We start from the raw sequence: 23900 nt of genomic DNA, 5'->3' as shown, positions 1-23900 counted from the left end.
ATGAGATGAGAATGAGATATATATATATATAATTATCTCTAGCCACTTTATCCTTCTACAGGGTCGCAGGCGAGCTGGAGCCTATCCCAGCTGACTACGGGCGAAAGGCGGGGTACACCCTGGACAAGTCGCCAGGTCATCACAGGACTGACACATAGACACAGACAACCATTCACACTCACATTCACACCTACAGTCAATTTAGAGTCACCAGTTAACCTAACCTGCATGTCTTTGGACTGTGGGGGAAACCGGAGCACCCGGAGGAAACCCACACGGACACGGGGAGAACATGCAAACTCCACACACAAAGGCCCTCGCCAGCCACGGGGCTCGAACCCGGACCTTCTTGCTGTGAGGTGACAGCGCTAACCACTACACCACCGTGCCGCCATATATATATATATAAAAAGCCATCAAGGCCCATTAGGAAACAGTACGCAGTAAAGTCCTGTAACCCCAGCCTCCTTTATGAGATTTCTTTTCTGGACAGACGCTCTCTGATAGTGTACAGTTACATGCCTCAGGATGATTGTTAAGCTGAGTAATACTGTAAGCGAGCAATACTGGTTCAGGAATAATTAATTAACACTAATAAGTGATTATGTAATAAGTAAGTAACCTGAATGTGAGCTGTTGTTACACATAACACGGCTCACTTTACTTTAGAATCTTTTATTTTTTGGCAAAACAAAAGGCACGTTTGAAATTCATCCTAAAAAATGAGAGCAGGTGGAAATGGTGTATCTTTGCCTCCATATATGGAGATGCTCATAATCTTCTCTGGTATTGCGAACTTCCTTGTCGGTGTACAGTAACATGCTGCAGCCTGTTTGCTATTCTGTGCAGTGTCTCAGTCCTCTCGAGGTTGTCTATCAATGTGAAAGGAGCATGGGTTTTTAAACACCTCAGTGTCATTGCTGTATTGAGAAACAATCTACTAAATTAAAACAAAACAAAACAAAAAAACACACCTCCAGCAAACAGCAGTTCTGTGATAAGATCTGACACAGATTAATGGCTTTAAGATGACTAACACACTCACACTGCGCATGGATAAAGATAAGCTCTACCTGTACACGTCCAAGACAAGAGTGTGTAATAAAGTTCAGTAATGTTTAACACCATGTTAAAACCTCCAACACGGCTGTATCTGTTCCACTCATAGCAATCAGTGATTGTCCTGAGAACCAACCACCATCCAAATACTGCATTTTGATAAAGTATAATATGAAGATTCACATTACTTACAGTCCCTTGTGGGTGACACCGGCACCTCAGCAGCTAGCATTGGCCTCAAGATCAGTGCCAAAAAGACTAAGAACATGCTGAATGGGACATACTCACCACCAACATTGACCAGAATGGAGTGGAGGTGGTGGACAACTTCACATACCTTGGGAGCTCCATTAACAGCAAGGGAAACATGGATAAAGAACTGGACTGTAGAGTGGGGAAAGCCTCAGCTGGATTCAACCAGCTTGGCAAGATCTAGAGGAGTAAGAACCTCTCATTCAAAACTAAGATGCGATTCTGCAACAGCAATGTGTTTTCTACCCTCTGTGAGACTTGGCACATGAAGATCAGTCAAGGAAAGAAGCTGGATGCCTTTGACAGCAAGCGTATCCGAAAAACCCTGGGCATCAGACGGAGCGACTTCATCACAAACGAGGAAATCAGATCTCGGACCAACCAACAGCCAGTGTCCACGATCATCTGTAAACGATGACTGAGCTGGCTGCGACATGTTGTTAGACTCCCGCCAACATGACTTGCCAACCAAGTTCTATGATGGAATCCCCAGGGACAACATCGGAGGGGACGTCCGAAAATGAACTGGTGCCAAACAATTGACAGAGATTTGCAACTAGTTGGTAGAGGATGGAAAGATGCAATAATACTGGCTGCGGACTGAAAGTGCTGGACAATTGTGACTGCTTCATGCGTCACAAGACGCAGGAGCGTCTAAGTCTAAGTTACTTATAACTAGAAAATGTTTATTTTAGCTTAAATACTTTCCTACATTATCTATAATGCCTTCCTGATAACGGTGCAGTGTGTGTGATTCAGCCCTTTCTTCATCTTTACCACTAAAGAGTGATGCAGCGGCGCTTTAGTGTTTTCGTCAGTCCAAATTTCTTGCCTCGTCGTCTATTCCATCCTTTCAAGCAGATCGGCTTCTAAGCCTGTAACTTTCATGTTTATCTTTCTTGTCATCTCGTAGAACGCGAATGTCAGCTAGCCGTGTCGAGTATCTCCCGAGGATCGACCCGGTGTTGTTGCATTCTGGGACGAAATTTTGACTTCATTACAATACGCAATCACTAACCTCTTACAGAAATACATCATCAACACAATAATTTCAGTATAAACATGTTTACTGTGTTTCAGTTTGGACTTTTCCTGGAATTCATTACTGTATGAACTCATCTAGACAAACTCAGGTGCTGTTCTTCAGTCAGTACACAGACACACCCTTTTCTTCCTCCTCCTCTTCTCTCACTCTGTGGTTTTTTCCAGCGTCTCAGTGTTCGGCTGCATTCGTGTTGACTGCCCAGAGTCCACGGAGCCTCGCCACGCACCTCAGGGCTGAATATAACGACTCGGAGAAAGGTGAACCTCTGATTTATATGCATGTAAATGTGTAGATGGATTAGTGTTGTGTTTGAATCAAGGGTTAAATTGAGAAAATCTTTTGCTTTTTTTTTAGCTTATTTTATTTAGTATAGCGTGGCATAAGTGTGATGAGGAGAAATCAAGAAATCATGTCTCTGTTTAATGTGATATATATGTATGTATAATGTTAATATGGTTAGATTCAGTGCAGTGTTCACGTCAATACTGATGTGATTAATGCTCACGTTGAGATATAGCACAGCAATTTATTTACCAAAAAAAACAACTTTCTTTACCTGGAGCTTGTTTTTACCTCTTGTTGATTTTGAGCTTTTCTGTAAAAACCTGTACTGTGTGTGTGTGTGTGTGTGTGTGTATGTGTGTGTGTCCTGCATTCCAGAACTCCTCTGTTCCAACATGTCTCTGTACAGCTTTGGGTTGGAGCCTCTATCCTGTCACGCCTGGAACAAAGACCGAACCCGTAAGTACAAACACATCAGCCGCAGATCCGTCACTCTGTAGCCCAAATCCATCCTAAATAATCATCCATTACATCCACAATCCGATTCTGCAAAGTTCCACCATGAACACTCAGCGTTTTACTTTCCCTCAACCTCCTAAAAGCAGCCTCACAATCCACTTTAGCAGAACTGAGAGAGCGTTTAAGTACATAAATGCATGTAACCGGAGAGCATCACTACCATCATCACTACCATCATCATCATCATCATTGCTTCTTCCTTTCAGAGATTGCCATCAGCCCCAACGGCAGTGTAGTGAACATTTACCAGAAGAAGGGAAAGGAGTGGAGCAAAATCCATGAGCTGAAGGAGCACAGCGGGCGAATCACGGGTAACAGAAAAGCAGGAACTGGCTGCTCCATTAGTCACTAACTCACTGATAATACAACACACACACACACACACACACACACACACACACACACACACACACACACACACACACACAGCTGACCCACAAAACAAACACTCCTGCAGAGAGGGCTGGGTTAGAAATACACTCTGAACATGAACACAGCAGCATTCACCTCTCTCTCTCTCTCTCTCTCTCTCTCTCTCTCTCTCTCTCTACACACACACACACACACACACACACACACACACACACACACACACACACACATTATATACGTACACACTATACACAGCATACACTGTGTTACAATCATGACATGATTGCACACATGGAATTTAAAGTGGATCAATAGATAGATGGGAAAAAAGACAGCTGCATGGCCGGACAGACAGACAGATTACCAGTCAGATAGATAGATAACCAGACAGACAGACAGACGTCCAGGCAGAGAGACAGACAGGTAATTAGACAGACAGACAAACAGACGGATGGACAGATGGACAGACAGACAGATGGATCGACAGACGGACAGATTACCAGTTAGACAGATATCCAGACAGACAGATGTCCAGGCAGGGAGACAGACAGACTGGTGATTAAACAGACAGGCAGACAGACAGACGGATGGACGGACAAACAGACAAATGGACTGATTACCAGTCAGATAGATTCCCAGATAAACAGACAGAGAGAGAGACAGATTACCAGTCAGACAGATAACGAGACATACAGACAGACAGGTGGCTAGAGAGACAGAAAGACAGACAGATGTTCAAACAGACAGACAGACAAATTACCAAACAGGTTGACAGACAAACAAACACACAGACCGGAAAAAGAAACAGACAGAAAAACAGACAGATAGATGACCAAAGAGACAGACAGAAAAAGAGAAAGAAATTTGATCACTGTACAGACAATCATGTGGCCAAACAGACAGACAGACAAATTTACAATCAGACAGACAGACATACAAATTACCATACAGCTAGACAGATTCCCAGACAGAGAGACAGATGGAGTACCAGACAGAAAGACAGGTAGCCAGACAGACAGACAGACAGACAGACAGACAGACAGATGACCAGGCAAACAGGCAAATTGCTGGATAGACAGATGAACAGAAAAACACACAGACAGTGTACCAATACATGCTTACTGTCCTGTTGTAATGATGTTTCAGGAATCGACTGGGCCCCAGAGTCGAACCGTATCGTGACGTGCGCCTCAGACAGAAACGCCTACGTGTGGACCCTGAAGGACGGCGTTTGGAAGCCGACTCTCGTCCTCGTTCGCATCAACCGAGCCGCCACGTGTGTCAAGTGGTCACCTCTGGAGAACAAGTTCGCTCTTGGAAGTGGAGCCAAACTCATCTCAGTGTGTTACTTCGAGAAAGAAAATGACTGGTGAGACACACACACACAGACATCAGGAATATTATTTTAAAAGAACAGAATGTGGGTGGCACGGTGGTGTAGTGGTTAGCGCTGTCACCTCACAGCAAGAAGGTCCTGGGTTCGAGCCCCGGGGCCGGCAAGGGTCTTTCTGTATGGAGTTTGCATGTTCTCCCCGTGTCCGCGTGGGTTTCCTCCGGGTGCTCCGGTTTCCCCCACAGTCCAAAGACATGCAGGTTAGGTTAACTGGTGACTCTAAATTGAGCGTAGGTGTGAATGTGAGTGTGAATGGTTGTCTGTGTCTATGTGTCAGCCCTGTGATGACCTGGCGACTTGTCCAGGGTGTACCCCGCCTTTCACCCGTAGTCAGCTGGGATAGGCTCCAGCTTGCCTGCGACCCTGTAGAAGGATAAAGCGGCTAGAGATGATGAGATGAGATGAGAATGTGGGTGGTGTAGTGGTTAGCACTGTCGCCTCACAGCAAGAAGGTCCTGGGTTCGAGCCCCGGGGCCGGCGAGGGCCTTTCTGTGTGGAGTTTGCATGTTCTCCCCGTATCCGCGTGGGTTTCCTCCGGGTGCTCCGGTTTCCCCCACAGTCCAAAGACATGCAGGTTAGGTTAACTGGTGACTCTAAATTGACCGTAGGTGTGAATGTGAGTGTGAATGGTTGTCTGTGTCTATGTGTCAGCCCTGTGATGACCTGGCGACTTGTCCAGGGTGTACCCCGCCTTTCGCCCGTAGTCAGCTGGGATAGGCTCCAGCTCGCCTGCGACCCTGTAGAAGGATAAAGCGGCTAGAGATAATGAGATGAGATGAGATGAGAACAGAATGTCATAAAATGTTTTATTTCTCTCTTTCACGCCAGTTGGCTCAAAATATAGGGTGACCAGATTCCCCTAGTCTGAAACCGGGACACTTTTGCGTGCGACCGTGCTCGTGCACGCACACCTTTTTTTTACGTAAACGTGACACTCAGAGAGGTGCTCTTATCATTTTGTTGAAGCTCACATTTATCAGCATCTCACATGAAATAAAACAAACAGGCAGTGTTGGGCACGTTACTTTCAAAAAGTAATTAGTTATAGTTGCTAGTTACTTTTCCCAAAAAGTAACTGAGTTACTAACGGAGTTACTTTGTCATAAAAGTAACTAATTACCAGAGAAAGTAATTATTCCGTTACATTTTGTTCCCCCTCAAAAAAAAAATCAAATTCAATTAGTGTAATCATAATAAAAGTGAATGTTAAATGTGTTTAATGACTGAAATGGACACTTAACAGAACCAATTAGCAATGTTATCTACACTATATTAATATTTTTGTGGGACAATGTGAGATAAGACATCTATCAAATGTAACATATTTTTGTAGTTATTAAAATTATGTTACTAATTACTGGCCACTGACGAGGACAAACGCTTTGTTCCTCGACATAATGTGCATTGCACGTAAACACTCTTGCCTTTTATTTCAAGTAATGAAAAGTAATGGCTGTATTTCCAGTGTGAAAGCGCAGTGCTGGGCTGACCGCTCGCCATCGCTGTGTCTTCCGATTGAAAGAGCGCGCAGTCGTGCAGTAGGCGTGGCCTACCCACGTATGTTGTCCAAATCTACTCTGATTGGCTTACTGTGCCGTTGTCTCGTGTCTCCCCGCCCCACACTAAAGCAGAGTAAAGAAAGGCTGAGCGAGCAGCGTGCCAGATGAGAACAGCTTTAATAAAGTAACGCATAGTATTTTATTGTAAGTAACGGGAACGGCGTTATAACGATGTAAAAAGTAATTAGTTAGATTACTCGTTACTAAAAAAAGTAACGCCGTTTATTTCTAACGCCGTTATTCCCATCACTGCAAACAGGCATTTTGTTATCTAGTAGCATAGTGGTATACAGATCAGTTAAATTATGGTCAGACAACAGATTTTGTAATGGCTGAGAATAGGCCAGGCTATGTCCATAGGCCACATTTACACTGATTTATTTCACCTGTTTGTGAGAACACCAAGAAGAATGCATATGCACATGTAGGCTATATCTCTAAAATTGTATGCACTATAGCATGAACTTAAAAAGTAGATATGTGACCTCAACATAGCCTCGGTCAGAATCAACCTTACTAACCATTCCCCACAACTGAATGAATAAAGCAAGAAGATGTGTACAAAAGTGAACACTTTAATGGAAGGTGCAACAAGCTGTTCAACACAGCAATATGGCCAAACTGTCAGAATGGTATGTTAAACAGAAACAAAAAAGAGACAAGTGATTTGAGAATATATACTACGGAAGCCGAGAGAGGCCCTTCATATAATCTTTTTTTTTTATTCACCTTATCCCGAGATAACGACATAATTAATTCAGAGATCTCGAGAAAACAACACAATTATTTCATGATCTCGAGTAAACAGCTGAGAAATGGTTCATTCAGGTGCGCCAAGAGACTTGTGATATGCTGACTTTGGGGCTATTTCTCATTCTGTATAGACGCAACTTTGGTCATTAGAATGTCTGGAATAATTGATCACATAATAAGGCAATATTTTGATCAGGGGTTGACACAGGGAGAGATTGCATTAAGTCTTTTAATAAGGGATCATTTCAAAATTAGTCCGCGGCACCTCCGCAGAAGACTGGCCCGGCTTCGTCTCTACCGACGGAGATACAGTGATCCAGCTGAGATCATGAAATAATTGTTTTGTTTTCTCGAGATCTCGGAATAACGGTTTTGTTTTCTCGAGATCTCGGAATAATTGTTTTGTTTTCTCAAGATCTCAAATTAGTTGTGTTGTTTTCTCGAGATCCTGAATTAATTATGTCGTTATCTCGGGATAACAAGGTGAATAAAAAAAGATTATATGAAGGGCCTCTCGCGGCTTCCGTAAATATACACTCAAACAAAACAGCAGTAAAGGAGGAGAGGGGCGACAGCCCGAGGAAAGCCCCCACAGGAGCGCACAGCATTTGCAGCATAGGCTACCCAACTCAGTACAAGAACAAAGCACTTACAGTGTGTGCAGTCGGCTTCGTGCGCATTGTTCTGCACCTCTCGGAGAAAGGGGTAGGTGCCCTGTAAATCTTTGGAAAAGGTACATTTTCTTTTCGGCATAATTGCTGCGGCATTACTGCTGCTAGCTGCTAGACAAAGAACATTCACGCTAGTTAATGTTTATTTTATTGTTGCATGGCAACACGTTCTGTTGTCTGGAATAATGTGGCTAAATAAACACCCATGCCACAGGGCCAGGGGGCAGTAACCAGGAAAGTTTGTGATTCCTGTCAATTCATCAAAATAGTAAATGCAGACATTTCTCCGCTAATGATTCCCACGCTGCTCAGTCGCAAACGTCGCGAGTGGCGAAAACCGGGACATATCCGTGTCCCGACAGACTTTTGTCGGGACTCGGGACACACAACCCCAAATCGGGACTGTCCCGGTAAAACCGGGACGTCTGGTCACCCTATCAAAATAGCTAATTTATTGAATAATAGAACATCATCCTTTTTTTAAAATCAGTTTTTAGTTTTTTTGTGGAACGTCCATGGAGTAAGTGCGCTCCTGTTCTCGCTTTGTAACAGCTATAAGCAGTAGTTCAGTCACCAGCCGCTCTTTCTTCTCTCTCTTGAAGTTAATAAGACAAAAACAAACAGTAAACTCCTCTGTCCTGAAGAGTGTCCATGTTGGAAAAAGTTAAGTTACAGCCAAAACTGATGTTTAAGAGAATAATAAAAAAAAAAGTTCCTAATGTAGTCGATCAGCCAGGGCACACCAAGTTTAAGTGTGACATGCCCGTAGTCAGCTGGGATAGGCTCCAGCTTGCCTGCGACCCTGTAGAAGGATAAAGCGGCTAGAGATAATGAGATGAGATGAGATGAGATGTTCCTTCTTTTCACTTTATACTGAGCTACAAGGTGATTAAGGGAAGTGTATATTATCTCCTTTTTCGAATCAAACAAACTGCAAATCTAAATCCTCACTCTCTTCGCTCAATCGTAAACGGTTTCTTAATACTGTACTGTATAAGTCCATATCAAACCCCTTTACATATCCACATGACATTTAATCTGATCCCTAAGACCTTTAATGGTTGATGATGGTGTGTTTGTGCAGGTGGCTCAGTAAGCACATAAAGAAAGGGATCTGCTCGACCGTGCTCAGTCTGGACTGGCATCCTAATAACATCCTGCTGGCAGCCGGATCAGCCGATCTCCACTGCAGGTCACACCATCTCTGCAAACACACACACACACACACACACACACACACACACACACACACACACACACACACACACACACACACACACACATTCCACCGATAGCTCCTGTACCAAGGTTGCTGACTCAGTGTGACCAAATTCCTGGAGATTATTTTTCCCTGGATGTTGTAATAGGCACCTGAATATGTGTTGAGAAGGTCGGGTGCTTTCTGGTGAAGCTCCATATCGATGCTTATGTTGAAGCTTTGTTTGTTTGTTTGTTTGTTTGCTCCCAATGTAACTGAATGTAACTTTTTTTAGTGTAACTCAAAAAGTAATGAACGGATTTGGATGAAATTTGGCGGAAACGTGAACCATAGGCTGAGGAACAATTGACTAGATTTTTATACAAATCCAGATATGTACGCAGATCCAACATTTTTTGCTTTTCCCCCAAGGTAACTCAAAAAGTGATGAATGGATTTGGATGAAATTTGGAGGAAAGGTGACTTATGGGCTTAGGAACAATCAACTAGATTTTGATACAAATCTGGATATGTATGTGGATCCAGGATTTTTTTTTTTGCTTTTTCCCAATGTAACTCAAAAAGTAGGGAACAGATTTGGATGAAATTTGGAGGAAAGGTGGGCCATTGGCTGAAGAACAACTGACTAGATTTTGATGCCAATCTGGATATGTATGTGGATCCAGAATCCAGATACCTTATGTATGCACATCCAGCATTTTTTGCCTTTTCCCAATGTAACTCAAAAAGTAGGGAACAGATTTGGATGAAATTTGGAGGAAAGGTGAGCCATGGGCCAGGAAATAATTGATTAGATTTTGATACAAATCTGGATATGTATGTGGATCCAGGATCCAGATACCTTATGTATGCAGATCCAGTATTTTTTGTCTGTTCCCAGTGTAACTCAAAAAGTAATGAATGGATTTAGATGAAATTTGGCTGAAATGTGAACCATAGGCTGAGGAACAATTGACTAGATTTTGATACAAATCCAGATATGTATGCGGATCCAGCATTTTTTGCTTTTCCCCCAAGGTAACTCAAAAAGTAATGAATGGATTTGGATGAAATTTGGAGGGAAGGTGAGCCATGGGCTGAGGAACAAGTGACTAGATTTTGATACAAATCTGGATATGTATGCAGATCCAGGATCCATATATGTATCCAGATCCAGGAAAAATCCAGGATTTTTCTTGTCTGTTCCCAATGTAACTCAAAAAGTAGTAAAAGGATTTTGATAAAATTTGGTGTACAGCTTCAATATTATCCTAGGCTCAAGTGATTTGATTTTGATGTTGATAATATGTGGCTTGGTGAAGGTATGAACTCTACCGAGTGCCCTTCTAGTTTAATGATAGATCCAGTTTTGTCGAGTTGTTTAGAGTCGTCTATACCCTGAGCACGTACAGGCATATTTAATCTCAAAGCTCCAGTCACTGCCTATTTACAAAAACACAATCACTGTCCTGCTAAAGCACACTGTTCTTTTGTAGATTTTAATCTTCATCTAAAACAGTTTCAGACTGTATCTTTTAACCATAGAAGCCTCTAGAGGACACTGCAAGCATCGAGAAATGAATACGTTCCCAACACATTTGCTGGAAAGTTATTTAAAACACAAATCGTGTTTTAATGGGTATGTTAAAATATCAACAATTTTAAAATAGCATCATAAAATGAGCCAAGTGGTGTTTTATGCTGTTGGCAAACCCACAGTTCCAGCACAAACAGAAAGCTTGGTGGTTAGCCGAAGAACTGTCTCAGCACAAAATAACGTTCTGGAATAACCCTTGCCGAGATTTACAACTCGTCAACACATTTGTTTGTTAACAGCAAACATTTAGGGCTCATGGGTACGCAAATGGCCGGTATGTGAAAGCACAGCGAAGCCATAATAATCAATAGTGCAATACATACACAAACAATGTTGGAAGTGAAAAGCATAGGATTTTCAGGTTTTGGAGCTGTAGTTATTTACCATTGGACAGATCTGGCAACCTGAGACAACATTGTATGTACAGTATATAAAGTAATACAAACATTTAAAACAACAATTAAAATATGTTGTTGTGTTTTGGACTCCAAACAAACAGTTTGTAGTGATTTATAATCCCACTATCCGTGTGTCATCCAGAAGAGGACGGGTTCCATTTTGAGTCTAAAGGTTTCTTCCTCATTTCCTCTCCATGGTTGCCTCTGAATCTAAATTTACACCCAGATTTCTGTTTGAAAGCTTCTTTGGGACAATTGTTAAAATGTGCTGCTGTACAAATACATTTGGATTGAATTGAAAACATTTGGTAGTGTAGTGCATGCTAAATGTCCATGCTCATGAGTCACAAAATCATCATTTTCAGTTCTGTACCCTGATTAGGTATACACTATTTCTGTTTTCTCAGGGTTTTTTCCACATATATCAAGGAAATCGAGGACAGACCTGGCCCGACTCCATGGGGAGCCAAGATGCCATTTGGTGAAATGCTCCTGGAGCATAAAGACTGCGGTGGCTGGGTGCACAGTGTCGGCTTCTCTCCATCCGGAGACACGCTGGCCTGGGTCAGCCACAACAGCTCCATCAGCGTCGCTGACGCCCCGCAGGGCAAAGAGTAAACAACCAATCTTAATTATTTACAGCTACAGCCCAGAGAGATCACGAGTGTCATTTTCTTTCCCTTAAGTGCATTTTTACTTGATGCCTCCCTCTAAGAAACATGCAAGACATGTTTTGAGGTTAAATAAATGTGTAACATACAGTCAGCTCCAAAAATGTTGGCACCCTGGGTAAAGATGGATTATAAAAACGTAATTGTGGTTACTTTAACTCATTTTACCAGAGCCAAACATATTTCCGCCTGTTTTAGGGTATGGGGTGCCAAGTGTCACCGGGCCCATTTCGTGGACGAAATGCATTTTATCCGACGAAATGGAGAAAATGAAGACGAAATTCTGTCATTGAAGAAATTCATTTCGTGATGCACCATATGCATTCCATGGACGAAATGCATTTCTTGATGTAAAAAAGGCATTCTGTCATTGACGAAATTCATTTCGTGATGCATCATATGCATTCCGTGGACGAAATATATTTCGTGATTGACACCATGAATTTCGTGATAGGGAATGCATCCCGTGATTGACAAAATGCATTTTGTGATTTTACACACACGAAATGACATACTGTCTTCATCATTTCGTGGACACAATGAAAATTGATGTGTGCATTTCGTGGACGAAAGGCATCACGGTGTTTTATAATTTCGTCTTCATTTTCTCAATTTCATCGGACGAAATGCATTTCGTCCACGAAATAGGCCCGGTGACACTTGGCACGCCATATTAGGGGTGCCCAGGTTTAGCACTGAATTCACAGTAATGGTTAATCGCTCCTATGAAAGTAGACACTCGGAACTTTAAAAATTCGCAGTGTTTCGTAAGTTTTTTTTTTTTACCTAGCTTACTAAGTTTAAATGTTATAACTGTAGCGTGGCAGTTGTCTACAGTGTTTTAAGCTAAGCTGACACATAGCCGGTTGATCCATGAGAACTGTGACCAGGGCTACCGTGGCCTTTCCATCAGATTTTGGAGGTGATCCGTCGCATAAATCTAGGCAGAGTAAATATGCAAATGAAGCCACATTGGCTGCGACGGTAGACGCCGGAAGCACTGCCAGCAACGATGGATGCCATTATGGTTGCTGACGTTAATGATGGCTGGGCGGCAGTAGCCTCTGCAGTTGAGGCTAGTTGGGTGACGGCAGCGATGTATAGATAGCGTGCGCGTGACGTCACGAGGTCACGTGATTTGTTTATCTGCCATCTTGGACGGCAAGGCCGCGCATAGAACTTAGACGAACCCGTTCTAATTATCAAGTGTGTGGGAGTAGATCTTTCGAGAATGGTTATATCTTGTTCAGCATTTGGTTGTACCAATAGACAGGGCCAAAAGGAGGGCCTGTCATTTTATAGATTCCCCGCAGACGAGGAGAGACGCACAAAATGGGTGTCGCTGTGCGAAGAGAAAACTGGTACCCCAGTTCTACCAGCCAAATTTGTAGTGAACACTTCATATCAGGTAGGTGTAATCTTCTAATTCAATACTCCTAGTACACCTGTTAAGTTGATTTTTGGATTGAATGATAACTGCATACTTAGAAACTAGACAGAATAGTGTTTGTGGCCGTCAGTCCGCTTGATCTCTAACGTTTAAAATGGCTATGCCTAGCCCTACTACCCTGGCCTAGTCTATGACAATGTTTTATCTTTTTGGCTCATATATGCCTTTGAAAGGCCAATCCATAGTAGGGATGGCAAAAACTAAAAAAAAATCTTGACCGACCACCGAGCCTCATTAGCCGGTTAAAGTCGGTTAACCTATGAGTTTAATAATAATAATAATAAGAAGAAGAAGTTAAATTTATATAGTGCCTTTCACAAACCCAAGGACGCTTTACAAAAAAGTTACCACCAAAAAAAAAAAAAAATTAGGAAGAATAGTATGAGGTAAAGAGAAAAGTTTTCAAGTTGGCTTTGAAGGAAGAGAGAGTGGAACAGTCACGAAGCGATTGTGGTAACGAATTCCAAAGTTTAGGAGCAGCAACACTAAATGATCTGCCACCCATAGATCTCATTATCTCTAGCCGCTTTATCCTTCTACAGGGTCGCAGGCAAGCTGGAGCCTATCCCAGCTGACTACGGGTGAAAGGCGGGGTACACCCTGGACAAGTCGCCAGGTCATCACAGGGCTGACACATAGACACAGACAACCATTCATACTCACATTCACACCTACGCTCAATTTAGAGTCACCAGTTAACCTAACCTGCATGTCTTTGGACTGTGGGGGAAACCGGAGCACCCGGAGGAAACCCACGCGGACACGGGGAGAACATGCAAACTCCACACAGAAAGGCCCTCGCTGGCCCCGGGGCTCGAACCCAGGACCTTCTTGCTGTGAGGCGACAGCGCTAACCACTACACTACCGTGCCGCCGCCACCCATAGATGCCAATTTAAAACGAGAAACAGTCAGAAGTCCACAGACAGAAGATCTGAGGGAGCGGGAGGGACAGTACAAATGAATTAGCTCACAGAGATAGGAAGGAGCGAAACCATGAAGAGCTTTATAGGTTAACAGCAAGATTTTATATTTGATCTGGGAGATAACTGGCAACCAATGCAGTTGCTGTAAAACAGGAGTGATGTGAGCAGTGCGCTTGGTGAGTGTGAGGACTCTTGCTACTGAGTTTTGAATGTACTGCAGGCGATTGAGCAATGTGGCAGGGAGACCATAAAAGAGAGAATTGCAATAGTCAAGACGATAAAAAATAAATGCATTGACCAACATATTGGCATCAGTTTCCAAAAGAAAAGGGCGGAGACGAGCAATATTGCAGAGGTGAAAGAAAGCATTCTTAGTAATTAGTTTAAGATGGGGTTCAAACGTAAGGGTGGAGTCAAAGATAACGCCAAGGTTTTTTATAACTTGGGAAGGATAAATAGACACACCATCTACGTCAATAGTAAAACTGGAGAAATTCTGAACCTGTCTTTTGGTACCTACTAATAGAACCTCCGTTTTGCCAGCATTAAGTTTAAGGCAGTTCTTATGCAGCCATTGCTTAAGGTCAGTGATGCAAGTCCTGAGCAGCTGAACAGAGGCTATGGAAGGGGTGATAGTGATGTAGATTTGAATATCATCAGCATAACAATGAAAGTTAAGGCCATGGTTACGAATAATCTGGCCTATAGGAGAAACATATAATATAAAAAGAAGGGGACCAACAGGGATGCAAACGGCTTAAAATAGGTTTAAACAGGGATGCAAACGGCGGATGCCGCCTTTTTCACGGCTGAATCGTGCAGATCCTATTTTTTTTTTAGGGGGGGCGTTGGAGTGTCTGAATAATTTCATCAGAGTAAATTCCGTATTAAAATTACTAAATGAGCAAATGCCGTTACAGTCCACGAAACAGGAAGTACAAGTATGAGAAGAAAACAGTAAATCAGAAAGCTGCGCACATTTGCGCAGCTTCCTCGCAAATGTGCGCAGCTTTCTGATTTACTGTTTTTCAGACAAAAACATACATATTTACACACCCTGTCATTATCTGGAACTGAATTTAGATTTCGAACATTCTTACGATAAAACGTCCTGCATAGTCTCTTTATGATAAACGTCTTAATGCCACTTACCCGTGAGGTTATCAAGTAGACATTCTTCTTCGGAACCTTCCAGAGGTATAGTTGGGATACGCATCCCGCAACAAAATATTTATAAGCTTCCAGGCTCTTGTAAGCTTTGAGGGCTTTGCCAGTGTAACACGATTCACGATTAACGAGAAAATTGTAAATGTCGTGGTAGGCCAGATTGGGCAAATCGCCGGCACCGCAGCTCCGAATTTCCCTGAACAAGGATTGCGGCAAGTTGTACGGATCTGCAATCCCCAACCTGGAACACTTTTCCACGTAACGCTGCCTCACGTCACCTTCAAGATGCTGAACAAACTTAGACAAGTTATCGCGCGATGTAGATGGGGTATTTTCTGAATTTTCTTGGGGATTACTCCCTGGATCCATTACGCTCGCGCAAGGTAAACAATCCTGATGCCGTCCAATATGGCGGAGTACACACGTGCGGGTCACGTGACTGCACATCCTCTATAGCAACATACGGCCTTACGGCAATGACGGCAGTGTGTACAGTTTTCAAGGCTGCAGTACGGCATAGCCACGGCAAGACAAAATAAGCCACACCCTCTAGGCCAGGGGTGTCAAACCTGATCCATAAAGGGCCTTGTGGCTGCAGGTTTTCATTCCAGCCATGCAGCAGCACACCTGACTTGGCTAATTCAATCAACTGAACTGTCTTCACACAGTCAAATACTTGCAGCCACACCCACCCTTGATTAAAGGGTGGGTGTGTCAGTTGATTGAATAAGCCAAATCAGGGTGCTGCTGCATGGCTGGAATGAAAACCTGCAGCCACATGGCCCTTTATGGATCAGGTTTGACACCCCTGCTCTAGGCAAACTTTTCACTTTCTGCAGAATGTTGTTCTGTGAACATTTTGAGCTCAATGGTTGCGACAGAATGCTAACATAAACCCTGGTAGCACACGTAAGCTTCACATGTGCCTCAAGGATGCTCACGGATGCCTTCATGGTTGTGACAGATGAATTCATCCGGTGCTTGACCCACAGCAATTTTCAATGCAACCAAACATTCCGTGATGGAAGCCACGCCCTCTTGGTTGTCAAGGTAGCTCCCTGGCTCTCATGTTTTCTGACAGAAGGGGCTGGAACGCATACCAGTTGACCCCCGGAAAGTCCAAAATCATCTATCGGCGTCTACCATGAAGTGATTCTGGCTATGTGAGACCATTTTATTTTTGTACCAATGTCATTGTGGAAACGTTCGATTTGTTTGTCCAGCAGGGGGCTCACATCCCTCCGTTTTCCCATCATTCTGCTCTCCAGCAGCTAAACACAGAGTCACGATTCTCTACACAGAAAAACCCAACAGCGTCCTGACTAATCTATTAACAGACTTGCGGCAATAAAATAATTCATTTGTTTATACTGATTGAAAATGTCTGATAAGTTGATTTTATTGTGTCGGCAGAATGGAACGCTAGTGTACTGCTGGAAAGCGTTAAAACCATTAGTGTTCCTGTGCAGTCTAGTATCATGTATTTAGTTGCATTTTGTTCACACGTATTTCTAATAACTGTGACACGTATAGACTGGTACCAAAATTCAAAAAAGTGCTTATTTAAGGAGTTAAAGGCATTTTTGAGACAAAGTCGGCAAACAGTCTTATTTTGTCAATTTGGGTGTGCCGAATTCAAATCTGCAATATGCCGAGCTCTATCTGACCTCTGTTGACCTCTAGAGGTCATTGAACTTTGGGCCTGTAAACGTCTCAGCTGAACCCAGTTTCTCAGCTTTCTAAGGAATGAAATGTACTAAAATGATTAATGAAGTTAGCAAATGGCCTTGTTTGTTAAATGTTTGGGTGCTGAATTCATTTTTCATTTGTAAAACGACATATGACCTCTGATAACCTCAAGGTCATTAAACTTGGCCTATAGGCCTATGCATTTAACGGCATTTTTAAACTGACTTTATTCCCCCAAAAAGAATATGAACAGACAAAAAACAAATAGAAAGGAACAAATACAACATTAAATGCCAGTCCATGTACATGTGACTTACTTTTCACAGTGAGAATGCCTCGGCGATCACCTTACATAACATTGCATTACATTTAGCGGTTATTGTTTATACAAAGCTACTGAAAAAAGGACAGATTCAGCAGCATACAAAATGTGGGGGCGTACAGGGTATGGACCCTTTTCACGTGACGTCACGACAAACGCGGCCGCCATTTTGGACGTGTACTACCAGTAGTTTACCACAGCCAGCATTGAGGAACGGCAGCAAAGAAAGTGTTTATTTTCAGCAAGACTTCCATCATGCCACTATGTTGTTGTGCACCTGGATGTAGTAACCATCAACAAACAAGGCAAGGGTTATCATTTTATCGGACCCCGGTAGATGCTGACCGACGGAGAAGATGGATAGCGGCATACCACTGCTTGTGTAGTGACCACTTTGTTGGAGGTAAGACAAATAAAATTAGCCAGAAAAAGCATTACATTGCTGTTAACATTCCATTCTAGTTTACTGTAATTATGATCTGGCAGCTATTTACACCGGATCCAGTGTAAATAGCCGCCGGAGCCAACGTCCGAGGTTCCGGAGCGTGCTCGCTCGCGGCCCGGCCGGAGCCGGCGGCCGCGGAGCCGGCGCGCGCTCGCTTGCGGCCTGGCCGGACGTTGGCTCCGGCAGCTATTTACACTGGATCCGGTGTAAATAGCTGCCAGATCATAATTACAGTAAACTAGTAAATACAGTTTTCTGCATCTCGCTCCTTTTTCTTTTATGTTTGTCGCCTTCCTTGCATTCAAACCGATTTGAGCCGAAGTCCACTACATGTCCAAAATGGCGGTCGCGTTTACGAAGGTCACGTGACTGAAAAGGGTCCATACAGGTTAATCAGGGTTAGTATATATGAGAGTTTTTTTCTTTGTTGTTTGTTTTTTGTAAAGGCTTTACCCCGTTTAAAACAAAACAAAACAAAAAACAAACAACAAAGAAAAAAACTCTCATATATACTGTTTACATATTGCAGATTTGAATTCGGCACACCCAAATTGACAAAATAAGACTGTTTGCCGACTTTGTCTCAAAAATGCCTTTGGGTGTCACAATTCTGGATTTTGGTACCAGTCTAATACGGTACCAGTCAAAAGTTTATACACCCCTACTCTACTCATTCATAGGTTTTTGTGTATTTTGTATTTTCTATATTGTAGAACAATACTGAAGACATCAAAACTATGAAATAACATCTGGAGCATATGTGGAATTATGTGGTGACCAAAAAAAAAGTGTTAAAAATTAAAACAAAACGTTTCATATTTTAGATTCTTCAAGGTATCCATCGTTTACCTTGATGACGCTTTGCACACTATTGGCGTTATCTTAACCAGCTTCATGAGGTAGTCACCTGGAATGCTTGTCAATTAACAGCTGTGCCTTTTTCTTTCCAAAGTTAATTTCTTGCCTCCTTAATGTGGCTGAGATCAAACAGTAAATAGTGAATAATAAAAATGCAAATCATAAAATAGCCCTATTCAATACCAGGACTGTAGTAATCCATATTATGTCAAGAACTGTTTAACTAAGTAAAGAGAAATGATGTCCATCATTACTTTAAGACATGAAGTGTCTTTTAATTAATAAAGAAAAAACATTGAATTAGAAGGTGTGTCCAAATTTTTGATTGGTACTGTATATTTTTAAAGTTAGATTTCTTTCATACTTTCTACTTAACTACAAAAACACTTTTTTTCACACTTTTTTGGCCATCTTTGCTGAGGCTGCCAATACTTCCGGAGCCGTCTGTACATAAAAGATGTGTGGTACAGTATGAAGTAAAGAAATCTAGAAAATAGTAAAAAGTAACTGAAAGGTCATGGTAATTATTATTTATATGTGTTAAATGCATTATGCAGGGTTACACAGCTGACTACAGAACATCTCCCACTGCTCAGTGTGCTGTACGTCAGCGAGACGGAGATTATGGCTGCGGTAAGTCTGTGTGTTAGCATGAATCAGAACGACTCGATAGATAGATAGATAGATAGATAGATAGATAGATAGATAGATAGATAGATAGATTTGAAGGTGTGCAATGGCTTTGATAGACCATGGTGTTGATTTCTTTCTGTAAATCACAGGGCCATGACTGCTGTCCCTACCAGTTCTCCTACAAGGGACCTGGCAAGTTGGAGTTTGTGCGAAAGCTGGGCATCGCCAAGCAGACGTCCAAAAACAGCATGTCGGCCATGCAGCACTTCCGCAACCTGGACAAAAAGGCCACGACCGAAGAGGACAACAACGAGCTGGACACTCTACACCAGAACAGCATCACGTAGGGACAGAAAACATAAAGCCTGCTTCATTAAATTAATTTAACTTGATGCAAAGACAAAACAATCTAAAAAAAAAAAATTTCCCAAATGTAGTCAATCGACCAAGACGTTTTTGAAGTCTGACGTCTGCTTGTGAGGCCATTAATCCAATATTTCAAGGCCACAAACCAAGAATTTCATTACTATTATTATGTCATGGCCATGATACTGTTTAACGTGAACATATATAGAGGATATTACATGGTTACGCAAAGATATGAAGTTTATCTTTGAGTGGTGAATGGATATATCACGAGTGAGTGAAGCAAATGAGTGAAAATATTTTCAGCACAAGAAGATAAACTTCATATCTTCATGCCATCGTGTAATGTTCTTTATATTATATTGACACATCCACAAAAAATACATAAATTAATCAAAAGAATTTTAATTTTGAACCGGTTCGCCATTTTGACAAGGCGCGTTTAATCAGCAGAAAAACACTTGGAGTGATGTCGGAGTGAAATATCAGGAATTATTACACATACAGGACACTTTTTCAATAGAATAAAAACATGTGTTCTATTCCCTTCTAGTGGGTTTCATTCATTTGATTTGATAGCATGCAATATTGTTAGCATATCGCTTAACCTATGTCTATTGCGTCACTCTACCCAATGGAGAATGAGCGTTGAATATGGTTTACGATATTGGATGGTTGTCAAGACAACATGACATCACACATCGGAGACGTAAAACTTCTGTGCTAGCGAGCGACTGGGACAATTTGTAAACAAACATGGCCATTAGGTTTGCTTTGTTAAATACAGAAGATTTTGAGAGAATTTTGAAAGAGAAAGATGCGTTGAACACCTGAAAAAAATGTGTATGTATAATAATAATAATAATAATAATAATAATCTCATCTCATTATCTCTAGCCGCTTTATCCTGTTCTACAGGGTCGCAGGCAAGCTGGAGCCTATCCCAGCTGACTACGGGTGAAAGGCGGGGTACACCCTGGACAAGTCGCCAGGTCATCACAGGGCTGACACATAGACACAGACAACCATTCACACTCACATTCACACCTACGCTCAATTTAGAGTCACCAGTTAACCTAACCTGCATGTCTTTGGACTGTGGGGGAAACCGGAGCACCCGGAGGAAACCCACGCGGACATGGGGAGAACATGCAAACTCCGCACAGAAAGGCCCTCGCCGGCCACGGGGCTCGAACCCGGACCTTCTTGCTGTGAGGCGACAGCGCTAACCACTACACCACCGTGCCGCCCCAATAATAATAATAATAATAATATTGGCTGGCTTTTTTGATGGTATATCAGATATATTCCATTCAGCTACTCATCTTCAACTCATTCAGTATCATGCTAGCTGAATGGAATATATCTGATATACCACTCAACACCAGCCAATATTATTTAAATATGTCACTCAGATCCATGATGTATTTCAAACAGTTTTCAACACGAGAAGATAAACTTCATATCTTCAAGCCAGCCTGTGATTTTCTTTTTATTATATCGACACATTCACAAACAAAAAGTCCCCAAATTTATCAAAACAATTCATTGATTTTCTCACGAGTGACATATAGAGATTTATGTCACGGTTTTGGTTCTCCATGTCCCGGATGAAGCTCATATGAAAAACATGATGGTGTATTTCCCAGTAAAACACTTGTGTCCATATAATATAACTTAATATGTTAACGAACGTCATACTTAATAGTCAATCTACAGTATTCATTTGTGGCTTGTTCAAAATGTAGTTCCATATCTCTGTATAGATTTGACTGTAATACGTACTGTATTTGTGACTATTTTTATTATATTTGCATGTTTGATTGGAGAAATGTCATGTTAAGAATCATCGTGTCTTGTTTGACCTACAGTCAGCTGTGTGTGGTACAGGGAACCAAGGCCAAAGTGGAAAAGTTCAGTAGTGTGAGTCTGGATGGAGCCATGGCGCTCTGGGAATTCAAGGTACTGCATGTCCACAAAACATAGACATTTTCCTAGTCACCATTTTAACTCTGATTTACTCTGGAGGAATCAGGAAAACGTGTGTATTTTCCGTACAATTCCACATTGCAACACGTTAAAATGGAACTTTTGACATCTTTGTTGACTAATTTTTCTGTTTTATGCTTGTGTTTGTTTTTTTCTTCTTCACAGCCTTGAAAACGCATTAATAAGGCAGACGGGCTTCGTGGTCAATCCGACATACGCACCACATCACACCACACCAAAGATCTCAGTGTCATTCTGCTGCTGTGCTCAGAAATATCATTTAAGACCAACACTTTATTCCAAATAAACATGTTATATTGTAATTTTTCATTTTTGTTATTACTCAGCCAAAAAAATATTGCTTGGTAGTAAATATTATGGGGACAGAGACTTTCATTTTCAAATTATTTTTTAAAATATATTTTGGTTTTAGGATTTTTTTTAAAAGAAAGTTTTCCTGTCATCAAATAAAAAAAAGAAGAAATCAGTTGTGATTATTCCTTATTGTAGTGCTTATACAGATCAAATCCCTATTCCTCCTCGAACTGCCCCACCCAGGGCAACTCAACCCTCGCCTTAACCCTCGGAGAACACTAACCCTAACCTGACCTGACCTCAACCCTACACAATCCCTAAACTTTTGTGGCATTTTTGTATTAATTCTGAAAAACTTGATCATTGGACAATGATTGCATTTCAATGTAGCACGGCTGCAACACAGTGATGAAATTGTAATGCAATGCAACAAGGAATTACATTCACTTCTGATGTGAAATCGGTGTTTAATCCTTAGCAAGCCATGCTCTGCTGATCGTTCTTAAGGCAGTGGTGGCTCAATGGTGAAGTCTTTGGGTTACTGATCAGAAGGTCAAGGGTTCAAAAGGCCAAGCTGCCACCGTTGGGCTTTGAGTCAGGCCCTTACCCCTCTCTGCTCCAGGGACGCCATATCATGGCTGAAAGAGCACTCTGACCCCAGATTCCTAACAAGCTGGGATATGCAAAGAAGATAATTTCACTGTACTGTAATGTACACTCACCGGCCACTATATTAGGAACACCCCAACAACCACCTGCTGTTTGATGCAGATCTGTAATCAGCTAATCCCTTTACAGCAGCACAATGCATCAAACTGTGATCTCTGCAACTTTCACTGTGGCATGGGTGTTGGTTTGAGCCGGATGGAGTGGTTTGAGTATTTCAGAAACTGCTGATCTCCTGGGGGTTTTCACACACAACAGTCTCTAGAGTTTTACACAGAATGGTGCGAAAAACAAAAAACACTGAGTGAGTGAGTGAGCGACAGTTCTGTGGGTGGAAACAAGTGCCTTGTTGGTAAGAGAGGTCAGTGGAAAATGGTCAGATTGGTTCGAGTTTTTTTGCCAGAAAGGATATAGCAACTCATATAATCAGTCTTTACAACCGTGGTGAGCAGAAAAGCATCTCAGCATGCAACAGCAGAACAACACATTGGGTTCCACTCCTGCAGCCAAGAACAGGGATCTTAGAATCAAGAACAAGTTCCTATTAAAGTGGCCGGTGAGTGTGTAAAGGTATAAAGCGATATAAGAGCAATGCAATGAATGTTTTGCTTTTCAGTGTGGAATGTTGTCTTCATATCATAACCAAAAATGATTACCATATGTCTTCTTCATTTCATCTGTGATTGTTTTCTATTTGGCTTGGGATCTTCTCCATCAAGCCAAACTCACTAATGAGATTTAAAACATAAGACCTTTAGAGTTCTCCAAATGGGGCTGCAGAAAAATCTAATCTCATCTCATCTCATCTCATTATCTCTAGCTGCTTTATCCTTCTACAGGGTCGCAGGCAAGCTGGAGCCTATCCCAGCTGACTACGGGCGAAAGGCGGGGTACACCCTGGACAAGTCGCCAGGTCATCACAGGGCTGACACATAGACACAGACAACCATTCACACTCACATTCACACCTACGCTCAATTTAGAGTCACCAGTTAACCTAACCTGCATGTCTTTGGACTGTGGGGGAAACCGGAGCACCCGGAGGAAACCCACGCGGACACGGGGAGAACATGCAAACTCCGCACAGAAAGGCCCTCGCCGGCCACGGGGCTCGAACCCGGACCTTCTTGCTGTGAGGCGACAGCACTAACCACTACACCACCGTGCCGCCCTGCAGAAAAATCATAGAAATTATATACTGTACGTATGTATGTAATAATTTAAAATTTTACAGTGACACTCCTTACAAAGGAGGCCTTAGATTAAGAAACTTTGCAAACCACCAATTTAAAGCAATTACAAGTAC

The 23900-nt window shown here is 42.2% G+C and overlaps 1 protein-coding gene across 1 annotated transcript; it reads left to right on the top strand.

The window, feature by feature from the left end:
• Positions 1–2405: 2405 nt before the first annotated feature.
• On the top strand, positions 2406–21936 carry zgc:86896 (uncharacterized protein LOC415190 homolog). Its single transcript, XM_060902123.1, has 10 exons — positions 2406–2613; positions 3017–3097; positions 3364–3468; positions 4676–4898; positions 8990–9097; positions 11506–11712; positions 19183–19258; positions 19408–19601; positions 21496–21586; positions 21779–21936. The coding sequence occupies exons 1-10, from the start codon at positions 2421–2423 to the stop codon at positions 21782–21784; spliced, it is 1284 nt and encodes a 427-aa protein (XP_060758106.1). The 5' UTR covers positions 2406–2420; the 3' UTR covers positions 21785–21936.
• The last annotated feature ends 1964 nt before the right edge of the window (positions 21937–23900 follow it).

Source organism: Neoarius graeffei, chromosome 20, assembly GCF_027579695.1.
Source record: "Neoarius graeffei isolate fNeoGra1 chromosome 20, fNeoGra1.pri, whole genome shotgun sequence".
Taxonomy (NCBI): domain Eukaryota; kingdom Metazoa; phylum Chordata; class Actinopteri; order Siluriformes; family Ariidae; genus Neoarius; species Neoarius graeffei.
This window is presented reverse-complemented; position numbering and strand designations above follow the sequence as displayed.